The 16,025-nt window shown below is 69.4% G+C and overlaps 3 protein-coding genes across 4 annotated transcripts; 2 read left to right on the top strand and 1 right to left on the bottom strand.

Moving 5' to 3' along the window:
• On the bottom strand, positions 1-2,130 carry TMED4 (transmembrane p24 trafficking protein 4). The gene is made up of 5 exons (XM_035568759.2): positions 1,942-2,130; positions 906-1,006; positions 689-814; positions 429-575; positions 1-326 (listed from the first exon to the last, which is right to left on the bottom strand). Exons 1-5 carry the CDS (start codon positions 2,081-2,083, stop codon positions 177-179), a joined length of 666 nt encoding a protein of 221 aa, XP_035424652.1. The 5' UTR covers positions 2,084-2,130; the 3' UTR covers positions 1-176.
• Positions 2,131-2,481: 351 nt separating this feature from the next.
• On the top strand, positions 2,482-4,362 carry LOC118259328 (interleukin-36 receptor antagonist protein-like). Of its 2 annotated transcripts, XM_035568761.2 has the most exons (5): positions 2,482-2,544; positions 2,806-2,866; positions 2,938-3,026; positions 3,109-3,233; positions 3,927-4,362. In XM_035568761.2, exons 1-5 carry the CDS (start codon positions 2,541-2,543, stop codon positions 4,134-4,136), a joined length of 489 nt encoding a protein of 162 aa, XP_035424654.1. In that variant the 5' UTR covers positions 2,482-2,540; the 3' UTR covers positions 4,137-4,362. The 2 variants fall into 2 exon arrangements, with proteins under 2 accessions (XP_035424654.1, XP_035424653.1); XM_035568760.2 differs by having other exon boundaries at positions 2,494-2,866; positions 3,927-4,296.
• A 738-nt stretch (positions 4,363-5,100) lies between these two features.
• LOC118259336 (uncharacterized) lies at positions 5,101-7,726 on the top strand. The gene is given in 7 exon segments (XM_050715725.1): positions 5,101-5,293; positions 5,494-5,530; positions 5,620-5,777; positions 6,459-6,617; positions 6,713-6,814; positions 6,817-6,836; positions 7,517-7,726. Coding segments are annotated over 7 exon segments (879 nt in total).
• The last annotated feature ends 8,299 nt before the right edge of the window (positions 7,727-16,025 follow it).

Genomic DNA, 16,025 nt, shown 5'->3' with positions numbered 1-16,025 from the left:
CCCAGGGACCCCACAGCCTTTATTGATCCCAAAAAACCCCCGCACCGGGTGCGGGCAGCGCGCCCCCAGCCCCCTCCAGCCCCCTGGCGTTCCGCGGGGGCTTGTAGGGCCGTGTCTCCCTGGGTTTGGGGGAAACCCCCGGGGTTTGGGGTGGCCCCCCCAGGGCTTTGGGGTGGCTACACCAGCTTCTTGGCCTCGAAGAAGCTCTTGAGGTGCCGCATCTGCCAGATGCCGGTGAGGATGAGGATGCCGGTCTGGGCGATGGACCACCACAGCACGCGCTGGTTGGTGCTCTCGCTCGTCATGCGGAACCGCTCCTCGCGGTACTGCGGGGCCGAGACGCGGGGTCAGGGGGTGGGTGCTGGACCCCCTCCCCCCCCCGGCCCCGAAACCCCGTTTTGGGGTCCGGTTTTGGGGCGGCCCCTCACCCTCTGGTAGTTCTGCTCCTTCTGGATCTGCTCCACCTGGTCGAGGAGCTGCCGGGCGCGGAGCTGCAGCTCCGTCAGCTTGTCCTTGGCGGCGATCTCGGGGTAGTTGTTGGTGTGCTCGCCCACCTGGATGTCCAGGTGCACCCGCTGCGGGGGCGACCGCGGGGTCAGCACCTTGGGGGGGGGGGGGGACCTCCCCACGCCCGCCCCCACCCCCCGGTGCCGTGGGATCCCCCCCCCCGCCCCCCAGCCCCCGTTACCAGCTTGCCGCCGGCGAAGAGCGCCATGCGGGTGGAGTTGGAGTGCAGGCAGATCTGGTGCTCGCCCGGCGTGTGCGAGGTGAAGGTGAAGCGGCCCTCGGAGCCGTACTGCCGCGACAACACCACCTGGGGGGGACACACGCACACTTACACCCCCCCCACGTCATTATCAGGCCCCCCCCCCCGGGACCCCCGAGCCCCCCCCAGTCCTACCCACCTTGCCGTCGGGGTCCTTCACCTCCACGTGCATGCCCAGCCCCGGCGTGGAGGGCAGGAAGGCCTCGGACTGCTTGTCCCACAGCTGCGTGCGGTAGTTCCCTGCGGGGCGGCGGGTTGGAGCAGGGACGCGGACACCCCCCAGAGCCCCCCCCGACCCCCCCAGAGCTCCCCCCATCCCCCCAGAGCTGCCCCCGACCCCCCCAGAGCTCCCCCCCCCAATCCCAGAGGGGATCTCCCCCATCCCCAGGGCTCTCCCCCGATGCCCCCCCCGTTCCCAGGGGTCTCTCTCCTTGCCCCCCTCTGCTCCCTGCCCACCCCCCCCCCCCCATTGCTACCTCGCTCCCCAGGGGTTTTCCTGTCACCCCCCATCCCCGGGGGTCTCTCCCCCTGCCCCCCCCAGGCTCTCTCCCGTTACCTGCCCCGCTCCCGGGGGTCTCCCCCGTTGCCTCTCCCCGTTCCCGGGGGTCTCTCCGCTCACCCCCCCCCCCACTCCCGGGGGTCTCTCCCCCCTGTTCCTACTCCGTCCCTTCCTCCTCACGGTCTCTGCCCCTCTTCCCCTGCCTGCCCCGTTCCCGGGGTCCCTCCGGTTGCCACCTCAGCCCCGGGGGCTCCCCCGTTGCTCTTCCCGGTGCGCGGGGGTCCCTCCTTTTGCCCCCCCCCCCCCCATTCCCGGAGTTCTCCCCCGTCACCACCTCGGTCCCCGGGGGTCTCCCCCCATTCCCGGGGGTCTCTCCCGTTACTGCTTCAGCCCCAAGGCTTCCTCAATGCCCCACGGTGCCCCGAGGACCCCCCCCTCCGGTGCTCGGGGTCCCCCCTCCGGTACCCGGGGACCCCTCCCGGTAACCCGGGGAACCCCCCCCCCGGTAACCCGAGGACCCCCCCCCCCCGGTAACCCGGAACCCCCTCACCGGTAACCCTGCAGCCCCTTCCCGGTGCCCCCTCACCACACCCCCGGTGCCCCCCCCCCCCCACTCCCGCTACCCCCCGGTGCCTCCCCCCCCCAATCCCCCGGTGCCCGCCCCGCCGCCCCGCACCGATGACCATGGTCTCGTCCGGGATCTCCTCGATGAAGCAGCGCTTCTCGGTCTCGCCGATGTGGAAGTAGAGCCCGTGGGCGCCCCACGCCGCCAGCACCAGGGCGGCCACCGCCGCCCGCAGCCCCCCGCCGCCCGCCATGACCCGCCCCGGCCCTCCCCGGGGTCTCCCCCCCCCCCACCGCGCACCGCGCATGCGCCGCCCGCCCCCTCCCTACGCACCGCGCATGCGCCGCCCCCCGCCGCGGCCACTCACCGCTCCCCACGCCGCGTCTCTCCGGCCGCGCGCCCCGCCGCGCTGCGCATGCGCCGCCGCCTCCGTGACGCGCGCGCCGCCAGGTGGCGCGGCGGGGAGGGCGCCGCGCTCGCAGCGAGGAGATCGCGGGTTCGATCCCCGCCTCCGCCAGCTCCCCGTTGTTCCCCTCCTCTGTGCCTTCATTGTCCCCGTCCCCCCCACGCAGCGGGAGCACCCATGGGTCGGGGGGTGGGGCGAGCCCTTCTCACCCTGCTGGCAGTGTGGCAACACCCCCGTGTCCTTCCTTCCTTCCTTCCTCCCCCAGCAGGGCAGCGTAGCCAGGGTGGCCGGCGTGGGGCGTCCCATGGGTGAGCGGCACCGGGGCCACCGGGCGGGAGCGGGGGGGGGAAGCGGAACCGGGAGCGCTTACAACACCGGCAGCCCCCCACCCCATCTCCGCCTCCGCGGGCTGGCGATTTCAGGAGGGAGCCGCCGAGCCCGCGGGCTATAAAGGCGAGGGGTGGCCTGCCCCACAGCCAGCCCCATGGCCTGCCCCATGGCCTGCCCCATGACCAGCCCCACAGCCTGCCCCATGGCGCTCACCCTCGCCCTCCTCATCCTCTGCGCAGAGGCCGAAGGCTTCGCATCGTGCCACGCGCCCACCCTGCAGACCAAGGTCTTCAAGTACCGGTAAGGGGCGGGGGGCTGGGAGGGGTCCCAGGGGTCCCGGTGGGGGCATTGGGGTCACGGTGTCCCCGCAGGATCTGGGACATGAACCAGAAGTCGCTGTACCTGCGCAACGACCAGCTGGTGGCTGGGCACCTGCAGGGCGCCAACGCCGCGCTGGAAGGTGAGCGGGGGCTTGGGGACACGCGGGGGGGATGTAGGGGGGGGCTGACGGTGTGTCATGACCCCCCCCGGTGTCCCCACAGAGAAGGTTTTTTGGGTGCCCAACCGCTCCTTCGAGCACACCCGGCTCCCCGTCATCATGGGCATCCAGAACGGCACCCGCTGCCTCGCCAGCCCCACTGCCCCCCAGCCCACCCTGCGGCTCGAGGTGATGGACGGGGACACCACGGGGATGGGGACATTGCGGGGTCGGGGGCACCGCCGGGATGGGGACAGCTTGGGGACATGGCAGGGCTGGGGACACCATGGGGAAGGGGACACCATGGGGATGGGGATAGCATGGGGACACTGCGGGGTTGGGGACATCATGGGGTTGAGGACACCGTGGGGTTGGGGACACCATGGGGATGGGGACACCATGGGGACATCATAGGGATGGGGTCACAGTGAGAACAGGGACACTGTGGGGACACCACAGGGGTGGGGGCACTGTGGGGATGGGGACACCATGGGGACACTGACACCCTGGGGATGGGGACGCTGTTGGGATGGGGACAATGTGGGGACATTGTGGGTATGGGGACACTGCAGAGAGGGGCATGCGGGGATCACAGGGATGGGGATTTGTGGGCTGGGGACACAATGGAGACAGAGACTCTATGGGGACAAGACACATGGGGATCATGAGGATGGGGGCACCACAGGGATGGGGACATCAGGGATGGGACCACCATGGGGACAGGGACAGTGTGGGGATGGGGCCACACAGTGAAGGAGGTGGCATCGAGGAGACTGGGACACCACCGGGACCACGCTCACGGGGCTGTGCCAGGGGGGCGGCGGTGGGGGGGACACCATCAGCCGGCGCAGCCCCCGGCGGTGACACCGGCGACCGCCGCAGGCCGCCAACATCACGGAGCTGCCCCGCGCCGGCGAGGCCTCGGCGCCCTTCACCTTCTTCCGCTCCTACAAGGACGGGCTGTGGCGCTTCGAGTCGGCCGCCAACCCCGGCTGGTTCCTCTGCACCTCGGCGCGCGCCCACGAGCCCCTGGGGCTCTCGCGGCACCCCGACGCCACCCACGTCCTCGACTTCTACTTCCAGCTTTGCTGAGCCCCCTGGGGACGGTGACATCCCCCAGGGACGGTGATGTCTCCCTGGGGATGATGGCACCCCCCTGGGGACAGTGACATCCCCCGGGGATGGTGACACCCCCCAGGAATGGTGACACCCCCCCAGAGATGGTGACACCCCCCCAGGGCTGGTGATGTCCCCCAGGGATGGTGACATCCCCCCCGAGGACAGTGGCATCCCGGCAATAAAGGCGCTTTGCTCCCCGATGTCCCCGTCCCCATGGGTGGCACCGTGACCCCCCCCACGTCACCGCCCCGGGGTGCCCGGCGTTGCGCCACGGCCTCGGCGGGGACGGGGACGGGGAGTCCCCGGAGTGGGGGTGACGCAGGCGGCGGGGCTGCCCCTGGCGGGGCACGGCCCCTTCCCGCATCCGGCGCTGGCGGATGCCTCCCGCACGGCACGGCCCCCGCCCGCGGCGCTGGGGACGGCACGGGAATGGGTGGCGGCACGGGAATAGGGTGGCGGCAGCATGGGAATGGGTGGCGGCACGGCAACGGGGTGGCGGCACGGGAGCGGAGTGGTGGAGTGCATGGGATGCTGGGGATGGGGACCCAGAGGGGGCCGGGGGGGGCAGGGTGCGTAGGACCATGGGGATGGGGCACAAAGGGCCGTGGGGACGTGGGACACGGGACAGTGGGGACAGGGCGCATGGGATCGTGAGGATGGGGAAGAAAAAAACATGGGGACAGGGCACACGGGACCATGGGGACACGGCACATGGGACCACGGGGTACAAAAAACAAGGGGCCAGGGCACACGGGACCACGGGACCAGGGCGCGTGGGACCACGGGGACAGAGCATGGGACAAGGGGAACGATGCAGATGGGACACTGAGGACAGCGGGCATGGGCACGGGGGCACGGGGCACCACTGGGACAGAGCACGCAGGACCACGGGGACAGCCCACATGGGACCATGGGGACAGGGCGCGGGGGCCACACCATGGGGACGGTGCAGGTGGAGGACACGGGGAGCGGAGGACACGGGGCCCTGCCGGCATTTCGCCATCGCACCGCGTCCCGGCTCATCCCTGGGGCGGGCCCTGTCCCCACACCCTATAAGTGCCACCACCGGCGGGTGACAACGCAGAGGACACCACTCCCCAGCAGGTTCTCGGAGGCCGACACCTTTGCAGGTAGCGCTCCCGGCGGGGACGGGGACGGGGACGGGGACGGGGACGGGGATGGGGTGCTGGTCTGCTGGGATCAGATCCGGGCAGCGTTCCTGAGCCGTTCACTCTGGAGCCTACTGACAACCGGCGGCGGGCGGTGCGGGGCGGCGACGGGGGGAATCTCCCTGCCGGTTCTCCCCAGCGCTGCCCCCTCTCTCATGCAGGCTCTGCCATGTCCCACGCGTCCACAGCAGCCCCCAGGTAAGTGGCGGGGGCGCGGGGCCACCTGCTCGGGGACCGAGCCCCCCGGCGCGGTGGCACCCGTCCTCAGCCCTCTCTCGCTCCTCCAGAGGCAGCGCCGGGAGCCCCCGGAGGTGCCAGGACCATGCCCAGCGCCGTGAGCACCCGCTGGGTGTCACCGTGGGGGAGACCTCGGGGGACAGCGGCCCCGTGACGTCCGTCATTGACCCCGACATGGAGGCCTTGTTCGACGAGTTCCTGGGGAAAGGTAGAGGCCAGGGGACACGCGCGCCCTGTCCCCGTGTCCCCATGTCCCCGTGTCCCCATGTCCCCCTCCCACATGCCTGTGATGCCGACACGTCCCCGTGTCCCCTTCTTGTCCATGATGCCCTTGTCCTCCATCCCCATGTCCCCACACCCCATGATGCTTCCTCCCCATGTCCCTGTGTCCCCCCTCCACGTGCCTGTGATGTCCTTCTGTCCTCCTGATGCCCACGTCCCCTATCCCCATGTCCCCATGTCCCCCATCCTAACGTGCCGTGCTGCCTGTGTCCCCTCGTGTCCCCATGCACCCCTGATGCCCATGTCCCCCATCCCTGTGTCCCCTGTCCCCACATCCCTGGGTCCCCCTCCCCATGTGCCTGTGGTGCCTACAAGTCCTTGTGTCCCTGTGTCCCCATGTCCCTACGCGTCCACAGGCCCCTACATGTCCCCATGTCCCTGCAAGTCCCCGCGTCCCTACATGTCCCCATGTCCCTATGCATCCCCATGTCCCCACATGTCCCCATGTCCCCACGTGTCCCCATGTCCCACACATCCCCAGACCCTACACGTCCCCACATCCCCCTGACACCCAGATACCCATGACACCCTCACCCCCCATCCCCACGTCCCCGTCCCCACGCACCCATGACACCCCCGCCCCCCGTGTCCCCGTGTCCCCTCGCAGTGAGATTCGATGAGGGGATGACGACGACCACCTCGGTGGTCTCGGGGACGGCGCAGCCCTACCACTACACGGTGCGGGACACGGAGCACAAGGCGCTGTGCCTGCAGGGGGGGCGCCTGGTGGCCACCAGCCTGCAGGGTGCCAACGCCGCCCAGGAAGGTGGGTGCTGGGTGGGTGGGTGGGTGGGGGCTGGGGGGGCGTCACCCCCACCCATGGGTGCCCCCCACCCACCCGCTCGCCCCGTCCCCGCGCAGAAGCCATCAGCGTGGTCCCCAACCGGCACCTGGAGCGCCGGCGCTGCCCCCTCATCGTGGGCATCCGCGGGGGCAGCCAGGCCCTGTCCTGCGGCACCGGCCCGAGCCCCAGCTGCGGCTGGAGGTGAGCGGGGGGGTCACCGGGGAAGCCCTGGGAGATGGGGGGGGACAATGGGGTGGGGTGCCCGTGGGGGTGATGTGGGGTGGGGGTAGCTGGAGGTGGAGGAGACTGGGGGTGGGGGAACCAAGAGGTTGGGGGTGTGTGGGGTGGGGGGTGCACGGGGTGGTGGCACCCCAGGGTGGTGGCACCCTAAGGTGGGGTCACATCAAGGTGGGGTCACCCCAAGGTGGTGGCACCTCCAGGTTGTGTCATCCTAAACTGGTGGCACCTGGAGTGGTGACGTCTGGAGATGGGGGTTCCTGGGATGGCATCACCCCACGATGGCATCACCTCAGGATGGTGTCACCCCAAGCTGGTGTCCACCCCAAGGTTGGTGGCACCTGGAGGTGGTGACATCTGGAGGTGGGGGTTCCTGGGATGGTTGTCTCCTCAAGATGGTTGGCACCCCAAGGTGGTGGCACCTGGAAGTGGTGGCACCTGCAGGTGGGGGTTCCCCGGTGTGGTGTCCCCCCAAGATGGAGTCACCCCAAGGTGGTGTCAGCCCCTGTGATGGCACCCCGAGGGTGGGTGTCACCCCAACCTGGTGGCACCCCGAGGTGGGGTTCCTGGGATGCTGCCACCCCTTGGCGATGCCACCCGGGGGTGTCCCTGAGGTGTCGGTGACCCACGGTGACACCCCGCAGGAGGTGGGGGTGCTGGACCTGTTCCACGCGGAGGACCACGCCATGCCCTACACCTTCTACAAGACGTTCGGGGGCTCCACGCACACCTTCGAGGCCGCTGCCTTCCCCGGGCACTTCCTCAGCACCACCCCGCGGCCCGGCGAGGCGCTGGGCCTGGCCCCCCCGGCCGCCCAGGACGCCATCACCTCCTTCTACCTGCACCGCAAGTGACTGGGGGGGGCACCCGTGGGTGGGTGGGGGGGCTGGCACACCGCCCCCACAGCCTCCTGTGGGAATAAAGGTGCTGGCTGCAGCGGCTGGTGTGCGGTGTGCGTCTGTGGGGGCAGGATCAGGCCCTGGTGTGGGGCAGGCGTGGGGCAGGATGAGGCCCAGCTGTGGCTCAGGATCAAGCCCCAGCTGTGGGGCTGGATCAGACCCAGGTGTGGGTCAGGATCAGGCCCTCCGTGGCTCAGGATCAGGGCCCCCTTGGTTTGGATCAGGCCCAGCTGTAGGGCAGGATCAGGCCCACGTGTGGGGCAGGATCAGGACCCAGGTGTAGGTCAGGGTTCAAGCCCCCATGGGCTCAGCATCAGGCCCAGACATGGGGCAGGATCATGGCCCAGCTGTGGCTCAGGATCAGGCCCAGCTGAGGGGCAGGATCAGGCCCCTTGTGGGGCAGGACCAGGCCCCCCCACGGCTCAGGACCAGGCCCCCGCTGTCTGTCAGGATCAGGCCCCCCCCCCCCCGCCCCACCGGCGCAGCCCCCTCAGTGGGCACTGCCACCCGCATGCCCCTCTCCGTGGCCTCCCGATAGGGGGCGTGGCTCGGGACTGCAGGGGAAGTGGCGTGGCCCACCCTGCCGGCCCTGCCCCGCCCTCCCGAGGGGCGGTGGAGGAAGGGCGGGGCCAGTTGTGGCCACGCCCCCTCGCGCGCGCCGGCCGTGCCGGTAAGGGGAGGGGGAGCGGGGGGGGGGGGGGAGCAGGAGCCGGGTGCCCCCCCCACCCCCGGAGCCCCCCCCCAAATTTACCCCCCCCAATTTACCCCCCCCCGCCCCTTGGCTTCCCCCACGCCCCCCCTCTCCCCTCCCTCCCCCGTGGGTTTCCCGTGGGTGGGGGGCGTTGGGTGGGGGGGGGGTAACCGGAGGGACCCCCCCCGCAGGAAGCCCCCACGGGGGGGTGGGGGGGTGCACCCATGCGCGATTTGGGGGGACCCCCCCCCGAAAACACACCGGAAGCACCCCGCTGTGGGGTGCAGGGGGGGGGCAGGGAGCCCAACCCCCTTGGGGTCCCCACCCTTGGGTGCGGGTTGGGGGGGGGCACCCAACGGGGACACGCGCTGGGGGGGGCGACACGGATGGTTGTTGGGAGGGGCAGGGCACGGGCGTGGGTGCACCCCCCCACCGGGGCTCCCCCTGGGGCTGCTTTGTGGGGTGGGCCGTGGGGGCGGCGCTGTGAGGCACGGGTGTGGGGCAGGGGGCTTGGGGGGGGACACGCGTGGGGGTCACATGCGTGGGGGGGACACGCGTGGGGTGGGGTGGGGGGGGGCACAGGGTTTCCTCCCCTCCCATCCCCCCTTCCCTGCTCCGGCAGCGGTGGCCGGAAGCGGCGGGCGGTGACGTGGGTGACATGGGGACGGACGTGCGTGGGGCGCGCTGGGGGGGCCCCCGGCCACCCACGCACCCCCCCCGGCCACCCAGCGCCCCCCCCCCCCACCCATCCGTCTGTAACGGGGCTTCCCCCCCAGGTCAGCCCCACGGCCATGGGGGGGCCGCGGTGACTGCCGGTGACGCCGCGGCATTGGAGCCGGGTGGCGGCCGCCCCCCCGGTGCGCTGGCGGCGCAGGATGCCATCGTCTTCTCCGACGCCGCCCCCCCGGCCGCCCGGGACCCCCGGGCCCCCCCCCTGCCCGCGCCCGCCGACGTCTTCTGGGCCAAGCCTGGTGCAGGCCCAGCTCTGTGTCTGGGACCTGCAGGGGGCCATCGATGGGCAGCACGGGGACACCGGCGGCACCCACGGCGGCGGCACCCACGGTGGTGACACCCATGGTAGTGGCACCCATGGCAGTGGCACCCATGGTGGTTGGCACCCACAGCGGTGGTGGCACGCTGGTGGTGGTGGTGGCACCCATGGGTCCGACCCTGGTCACCAGGGGGGCTTGCACCAGCGTGTCCCCACCCATGGGACCCTCCTCCTCCGAGCCCGTCCCCGCGTACGGGAGCACCCCGGTGGGATGCTGTGGGCACCCCATTGGAGCTCCTCGCCCCCTGTGCACGTTTGGGGTGGGAGCACGCTGATGGAGCACCCAAGCCGTGGAGCTGCGTGTGAGAGCTTCTCACCCATGGACTGTGGGTGGGAGCATCTCACACGAGCACGTGGACAGCCATGGGACGCCTATGGCCACCTATGGGGAACCACCTCCTCCGAATCCATCCCCACCTACGGGAGCGCCTGGCAGAGCACGTGGCCACCCATGGGACATCTCCCTCTGAGTCCATCTTTCACGTATGGGAGCACTTCACATGAGCACCGTGACCACCCATGGAGCCACCGTCCTCCGAATCTCCATCTTCACATATGGAGCAACTTCACGATGAGCGTGGGGCCACCCATGGGACCACCTCCTCCAAGTCACCTTCACGTATGGGAGCACCTCACACGAGCACCTTATGGACACCCATAGGACCACCTCTGCTGAATCCATCTCACGTACGGGGACCATTTCACGCGCGAGCACTTGGCCACCCATGGGATCACCACCTCTGAGCCCATCCCCACGTCCAGGAGCACCCCGCATGAGCCCGTGGCCACCCATGGGACCGTCTCGCCCCAGTCCGTGCCCATGGGTGGGAGCATCTCCTGTGAGCACCCACCACCCGGTGGGACCGCGTCGCCCACAGGTGGGAGCTTCTCGTACAAGGACGTGGCCCTGGGTGGGGGCTTCTGGCAGGAGCCCCGCGGGTGTGGGGCCGTGGACAGGAGCATCTCGCACGAGCACGTGCCCACCTTTGGGACCATCGCGCCCACGTCCATGCCCACCTTTGGGACCATCGCACCCAAGTCCGTGCCCACCCATGGGACCATGTCATGGGCGCATGTCCCAACAGACGGAACCACCTTGACCAAGCCCACGCCCCCAGATGGGACCATGTTGACCAAGTCCTTGCCCATGGATGACACCATCTCATGGGAGCATGTCCCAGCAGGTGGGATCATCTTGACCAAGTCTGTGCCCATGTATAGGACCATGTCATGGGAGCCTTCTCCAACAGATGGGACCATGCTGACCAAGTCTATTCCCAAGGACGACACCATCTCATGGGCGCATGTTCCCACAGATGGGACCATCTCGACCAAGTCCTTGCCCATGGATGGCACAATCTCATGGGTGCATGTCCCAACAGATGGGACCATGTTGACCAAGTCGATGCCCACAGATGGGAACATCTTGACCAAGTCCTTGCCTATGGATGGAACCATCTCAACCAAGTCCACACCCATGGGTGGGACCATGTCATGGGAGCATGTTCCAACAGATGGGAACATCTCGACCAAGTCCATGCCCATGGGTGGCCCCATGTTGGCCAAGTCTATTCCCAAGGATGACACCATCTCATGGGCACATGTTCCAACAGACGAGACCATCTCGACCAAGTCAGTGCTCACAGACGGGACCATCTCAACCAAGTCCATGCCCATGGATGGCACCATGTCATGGGAGCATGTCCCAACAGATGGGACCATCTCGACCAAGTCCATGCCCATGGGTGGCACAATCTCATGGGAGCATTTCCCAGCAGATGGGACCATGTTGACCAAGTCAATGCCCACAGACGGAACCATCTCAACCAAGTCCACACCCATGGGTGGGACCATGTTGACCAAGTCAATGCCCACAGACGGGAGCATCTCATGGGAGCATGTTCTAACAGATGGGACCATCTTGACCAAGTCAATGCCCACAGAGGGGACCATCTCAACCAAGTCTGAGCCCGTGGGTGGCACCATCTCGTGGGCACATGTCCCAACAGATGGGACCATCTCAACCAAATCCATGGCCATGGATGAGAGAATCTTGCCTGAATCCACGCCCAAGAATGGAAGCATCTCACCCAAGCCTATGGATGAGACCTTCTTGCCCAAACCCATGGATGCGACCACCTCACCCAAGCCCACCCCCGTGGATGACACCGTCCCCCAGGACCCCGTGCCCACTGATGCCACCATCTCACCCAGTCCCCCCGACCCCAAACAGAGCGAGGAGGAGGAAGAGGAAGAGGAGGAGGAGGAGGAGGAGGAGCAGGACAACGATGAGGATGAAGATGAGGAGGAGGACCTGGAGGAGGAGGAGCCCCTCTTCCACACCAACCCCCTCTTCTGCGGCCAGGCGCCCCTCTACAGGCCGCACCTGCCCCCCCTGCGCATCACGGAGCTGGACATCGCGGGCGCCCCCACCATGGGGGGCACCCAGGAGGTAAGGGGGGGGCGGGGGGGGGTGTTGGGGGGGGCACCCCAAAACTTCAACCCCCCCCCCCCCCCCCCCAGTCCCTGTGCCCACCCAGCTCTGTCCTCTGCAGGTCGCGGTGGCCACAGGGGGGGGCAGCACCAGCCCCATGGAGCAGGGTGAGTGTGGGGACCCCCGGCCCCTTTTTGGGGTTGGGGGGTGCTGGGGGGGGGCACCATGCAGTGTGTGTGGGGGGTGATGCTGATGGGACCCCCCCCCCCCCATACACCCCCCCCTTTTGTCTTCTCCCACCCCAGGCCTGGCGTTCTCCAGCCCCCCGGAGCTGACCCCGGTGGGGGGGGCAGGACTCCCCCCCAGAATCCCCAGGAGGGGGGGACCCGGCCCCACCCAGCCCTAAGTGCCCCCCAGATTTGGCACCAGCAGGGGGGGACTGGGGCCCCCCCAGCCTCTTACGCCCCCTGGATCTGCCCCAACCCAGCCCCCCAGACCTGCCCCCCCAAAAGCCCCCCAGCACCCCTTGATCTGCCTGCCCCCCCAGCACCCCCAGACTTGCCTCCCCCCAGCCCCCCAGCACCCCTGGACCTGCCCCGTCCCGGCCCCCCAGCCCCCTTGGATCTGCCCCCTCCCAGCCCCCCGGCACCCCCAGACTTGCCCCCCCCCAGCCCCCCAGCACCCCCGGACCTACCCCCCCCCAGTCCCCCAGCCCCCTTGGATCTGCCCCCCCCCAGCCCCCTGGCACCCCCAGACTTGCCCCCCCCCAGCCCCCCAGCACCCCCAGACCTGCCCCCTCCCAGCCCCCCAGCTCCCCTGGATCTGCCCGCCCCCAGCCCCCTGGCACCCCGACGTGCCCCTCCTCAGCCCCCCAACCTCCCCATATCCTCCCCAGGGCGGGGGGCACTACCTCCCCCCCCCAGCCCCCTCAGATTCCCCCCCCCAATATCCCCAGAAAGGGGGGCACCAGCCCCCCCCCTTCCCCCTTAACCTCCCCTCGACCCCCCCAGCTTTGCCCCGGGGGGGGCGGCAGGAGCCCCCCCCTAGCCCCAGGACCCCCCCAATCCCCTCCCCAGCCTCTGCCCGGCCACCACGGGGACCCCCGGGGCCGGGGGGTGCCGGGGGGCTGCGGGGGGCCCCCCCCATGCCAGGGGGCCACTGTGCCCGTGGGGGGGGCGTGGCTCAGGGCCCCGCACCCCCCCCTGCCTCCCCGCGCCCCGACACGGAGGAGCTGCCCCCCGAGAGCAGCCAGGAGCCCCCGCCGGACCCCCCCGCCAGCACCCATGGGTGAGGGACTCCAGCACCCTGAGTTCCTTGGGCCCCCCCCTCCCCACGGACCCCCTCCCATCTCTGTCCCTGCAGACCCCAGACCCCCCCCTGACCCCCCCGAGACCCCCAGCTGTGCCCCTAAGCCCCCCGTCCAGCCCCCCCATTCCCCATCCACCCCCGTAGACCTGTCTGTCTGTCCGTCTGTCCCCCCCAGACCCCCCACCCATGCCCCCAGACCCCCACCTGTCCATCTGTCTGTCTCCCCAGACCCCTATCCATGCCCCCAGTCCCCAAACGTCCATCTGTCTGTCCTCCCCAGCCCCCCCCCCATGTCCCCAGCCCCCCACCTGTCCGTCCATCTGTCCCCCCCATCTCCCCTCCTCCCCCCCCAGTCCCCCATCCCCCCCAAAGCCCCCAGCCCCTCCCCAACCCCCCCAGCTCCACCCGCCTCCCCTCGACCCCCCCATTGCCCCTCCACCTGACCCCCCCGACCCCCCCCATGTCCCTCCCTGACCCCCCCATGTCCCCCCCACCCAGGTGCCAGCCGGGGGGGCCGGGGAGCCGCGGGGACGCGCAGCGCCGCCTCTTCCACCTCGACGGCTTCAAGAAGTCCCAGGTGGCCTCGTTCCTCCGCAAAAAGTATGGGACGGGGTGGGGGGGGTCATGGGGGGGGGGTCCCGGGGTCAGACCCCCCCCCCCCCAGCCTCACACCGTGCCCCCCCTCCCCCCCCCAGCAATGAGTTCAGCAGCCTGGTGGCACAGGAGTACCTGGAGCTCTTCCAGTTCGGGGGGCAGGCGCTGGACCGGGCGCTCCGGTAAATTTGGGGGGGGGGGGGGGGGGGGGAGGGGAGACCTCCATGGGACCCCCTGGTGATGGTGGGGGCTGGGGGGGGGTAGCAGGGGAAGGGAGTTTGGGGATGGGGAGCAAATGGGGGGGGTGATGGGGTTGGGGGAGGAGGGGGTTGGGGATCTGGGGGGGCACATTTGGGGTGCAGAGGGATGGATTTGGGGGGGTTCAGGGTCGGGGGGCAGATTTGGGGTCCAAGGGAAGCAGGTTTGGGGTGTTTTGGGGTCTAGGGGCGCAGATTTGGGGTGTTGGGGTCTAGGGAGGTGGATTTGGGGTGCAGAGGGATGGATTTGGGGGTTTGGGGGTCTGGGGGGCAAATTTGGGGTGTTGGGGTCTGGGGGGTGGATTTGGGGTACAGAGGGCTGGATTTGGGGGGTTTTGGGGTCTGGGGGATGAGATTTGGGGTCTGAGGGAAGCAGATTTGGGGGGTTTGGGGGTCTTGGGGAGCAGATTTGGGGTGCAGAGGGATGGATTTGGGGGAGCTGGGGGGGGCCTGGGGGGCAGATTTGGGATCTAAGGGAAGCAGGTTTTAGGTGTTTTGGGGTCTGGGGGCAGATTCGGGGTATGGTGGGGTCTAGGGAGGCAGATTTGGGGTTCAGAGGGCTGGATTTGGGGGGTTCGGGGCCTGGGGGGCAGATTTGGGGTCCATGGGAAGGAGATTTGGGCTCTTTTGAGGTTTGGGGGGGGGCAGCTTCTTGTGTTGTGGGGTACAGGGGTCAGCTTTGGAGTCTCCTCGCTCATTGAAGGCAGATTTGTGATATTTGGGGGTCCAGGGGGGCAGATTTGGGGGCCAATAGAGCCTGGGGGGCAGACTTGAAGTCCAAGGGTTGCAGACGGAGGGGGTTTGGGGGCAGGGGGGACAAATTTGGGGTGTTTTGGGGTCAGTGAAGGCAGATCTGGGGGGGGGGGGGGTCCTGTCCATCTACAGGAGTGGGGCCAAAATCTGGGGGACCCAGGGAGCACCTTTGGGGTCCCGGACCCCAATTTGGGGTCTGTCGGGGGTGCGGTGCTGTGAAATCTGGGGAAGGGGGAGGTGTCCCAATTTGGGGGGGTGTCTCTGTGAGCGCCCCCCCTAATCCTGCCCCCCCCCAGGACCTTCCTGCAAGCGCTGGTGCTGACGGGCGAGACGCAGGAGCGCGAGCGCATCCTGGGCCACTTCTCGCGGCGCTTCCATCGCTGCAACCCCGGCGCCTTCCCCTCGCCCGGTGAGACCCCCCCCACCCCGAGACGCCCCACCCCATGAGACCGACCACCCCCCACCCCACAGACCCCCCCCCCAAAACCCCCCCAAGACCCCTTTGTGTCACCCCTGCTCCCCGTGCCTCAGTTTCCCTCCTTGGCACCCATCCCATCCAGGCACCCCAAATATTGCGGGTGGACGGTGACGGTCACCACGTCCCCGTGCCTTTTTTTTTTTGCGGGGGGCCCCCCTTTTTTTTTTTAACCCCCCCGTACCCCCCCCCCCAGATGCCGTGCACTCGCTGACGTGTGCCATCATGCTGCTGAACACGGACCTGCATGGGCCGGTGAGCTGAATTGAGGGGGGGACGGATGCGTGGTGACACCCCGAGCAATTTGGGGGTGCTGGGGAGGGTTGCGGGGGTGCATGCACCCACCCCCCCCCACCTTGACACCCCCACCCGCAGCGCCTCGGCCGTGCCATGACCAGCGGCGAGTTCGTGGCCAACCTGAGCGGGATGATGGACGGGCAGGACTTCCCCAAGGAGATGCTGAGGTAACAGGGCCAGGGGGGACACCAAGGGTGAGGGGGGGCACCCCACAGCGCCCCCCCACCCCAAAATCTGCTGCCCGCCCCCCCCCAGGCGCTGTACAACTCCATCCGCACCGAGAAGCTGGAGTGGGCAGCGTGAGTAGGGGCCGGGATGCGGGGACCCTAAATTCGGGGGGGTTTGGGGTGGGGGACGCCTGGTGACACTGATCTGGCCCCAGGGATGAAGAGGA

This window comes from Cygnus atratus, chromosome 27 (genome assembly GCF_013377495.2).
Source record: "Cygnus atratus isolate AKBS03 ecotype Queensland, Australia chromosome 27, CAtr_DNAZoo_HiC_assembly, whole genome shotgun sequence".
NCBI classification, from domain to species: domain Eukaryota; kingdom Metazoa; phylum Chordata; class Aves; order Anseriformes; family Anatidae; genus Cygnus; species Cygnus atratus.
Note: the sequence above shows the minus strand (reverse complement) of the source record. Positions and strands in the feature narration are given on the sequence as shown.

What these genes read in the sequence shown, in the direction of transcription:
- TMED4 (XM_035568759.2), bottom strand. Translation starts at nt 2,083, where the DNA reads ATGGCGGGCGGCGGGGGGCTGCGGGCGGCGGTGGCCGCCCTGGTGCTG. An exon ending in TGAAGGACCCCGACGGCAAG is followed by an intron (nt 815 to 905) that starts GTGGGTAGGACT and finishes TGTCCCCCCCAG; the next exon opens with GTGGTGTTGTCGCGGCAGTA. An exon ending in TCTTCGCCGGCGGCAAGCTG is followed by an intron (nt 576 to 688) that starts GTAACGGGGGCT and finishes TCGCCCCCGCAG; the next exon opens with CGGGTGCACCTGGACATCCA.
- LOC118259328 (XM_035568760.2), top strand. Translation starts at nt 2,721, where the DNA reads ATGGCCTGCCCCATGGCCTGCCCCATGACCAGCCCCACAGCCTGCCCC. An exon ending in ACCAAGGTCTTCAAGTACCG is followed by an intron (nt 2,867 to 2,937) that starts GTAAGGGGCGGG and finishes GTGTCCCCGCAG; the next exon opens with GATCTGGGACATGAACCAGA. An exon ending in CGCCAACGCCGCGCTGGAAG is followed by an intron (nt 3,027 to 3,108) that starts GTGAGCGGGGGC and finishes GTGTCCCCACAG; the next exon opens with AGAAGGTTTTTTGGGTGCCC.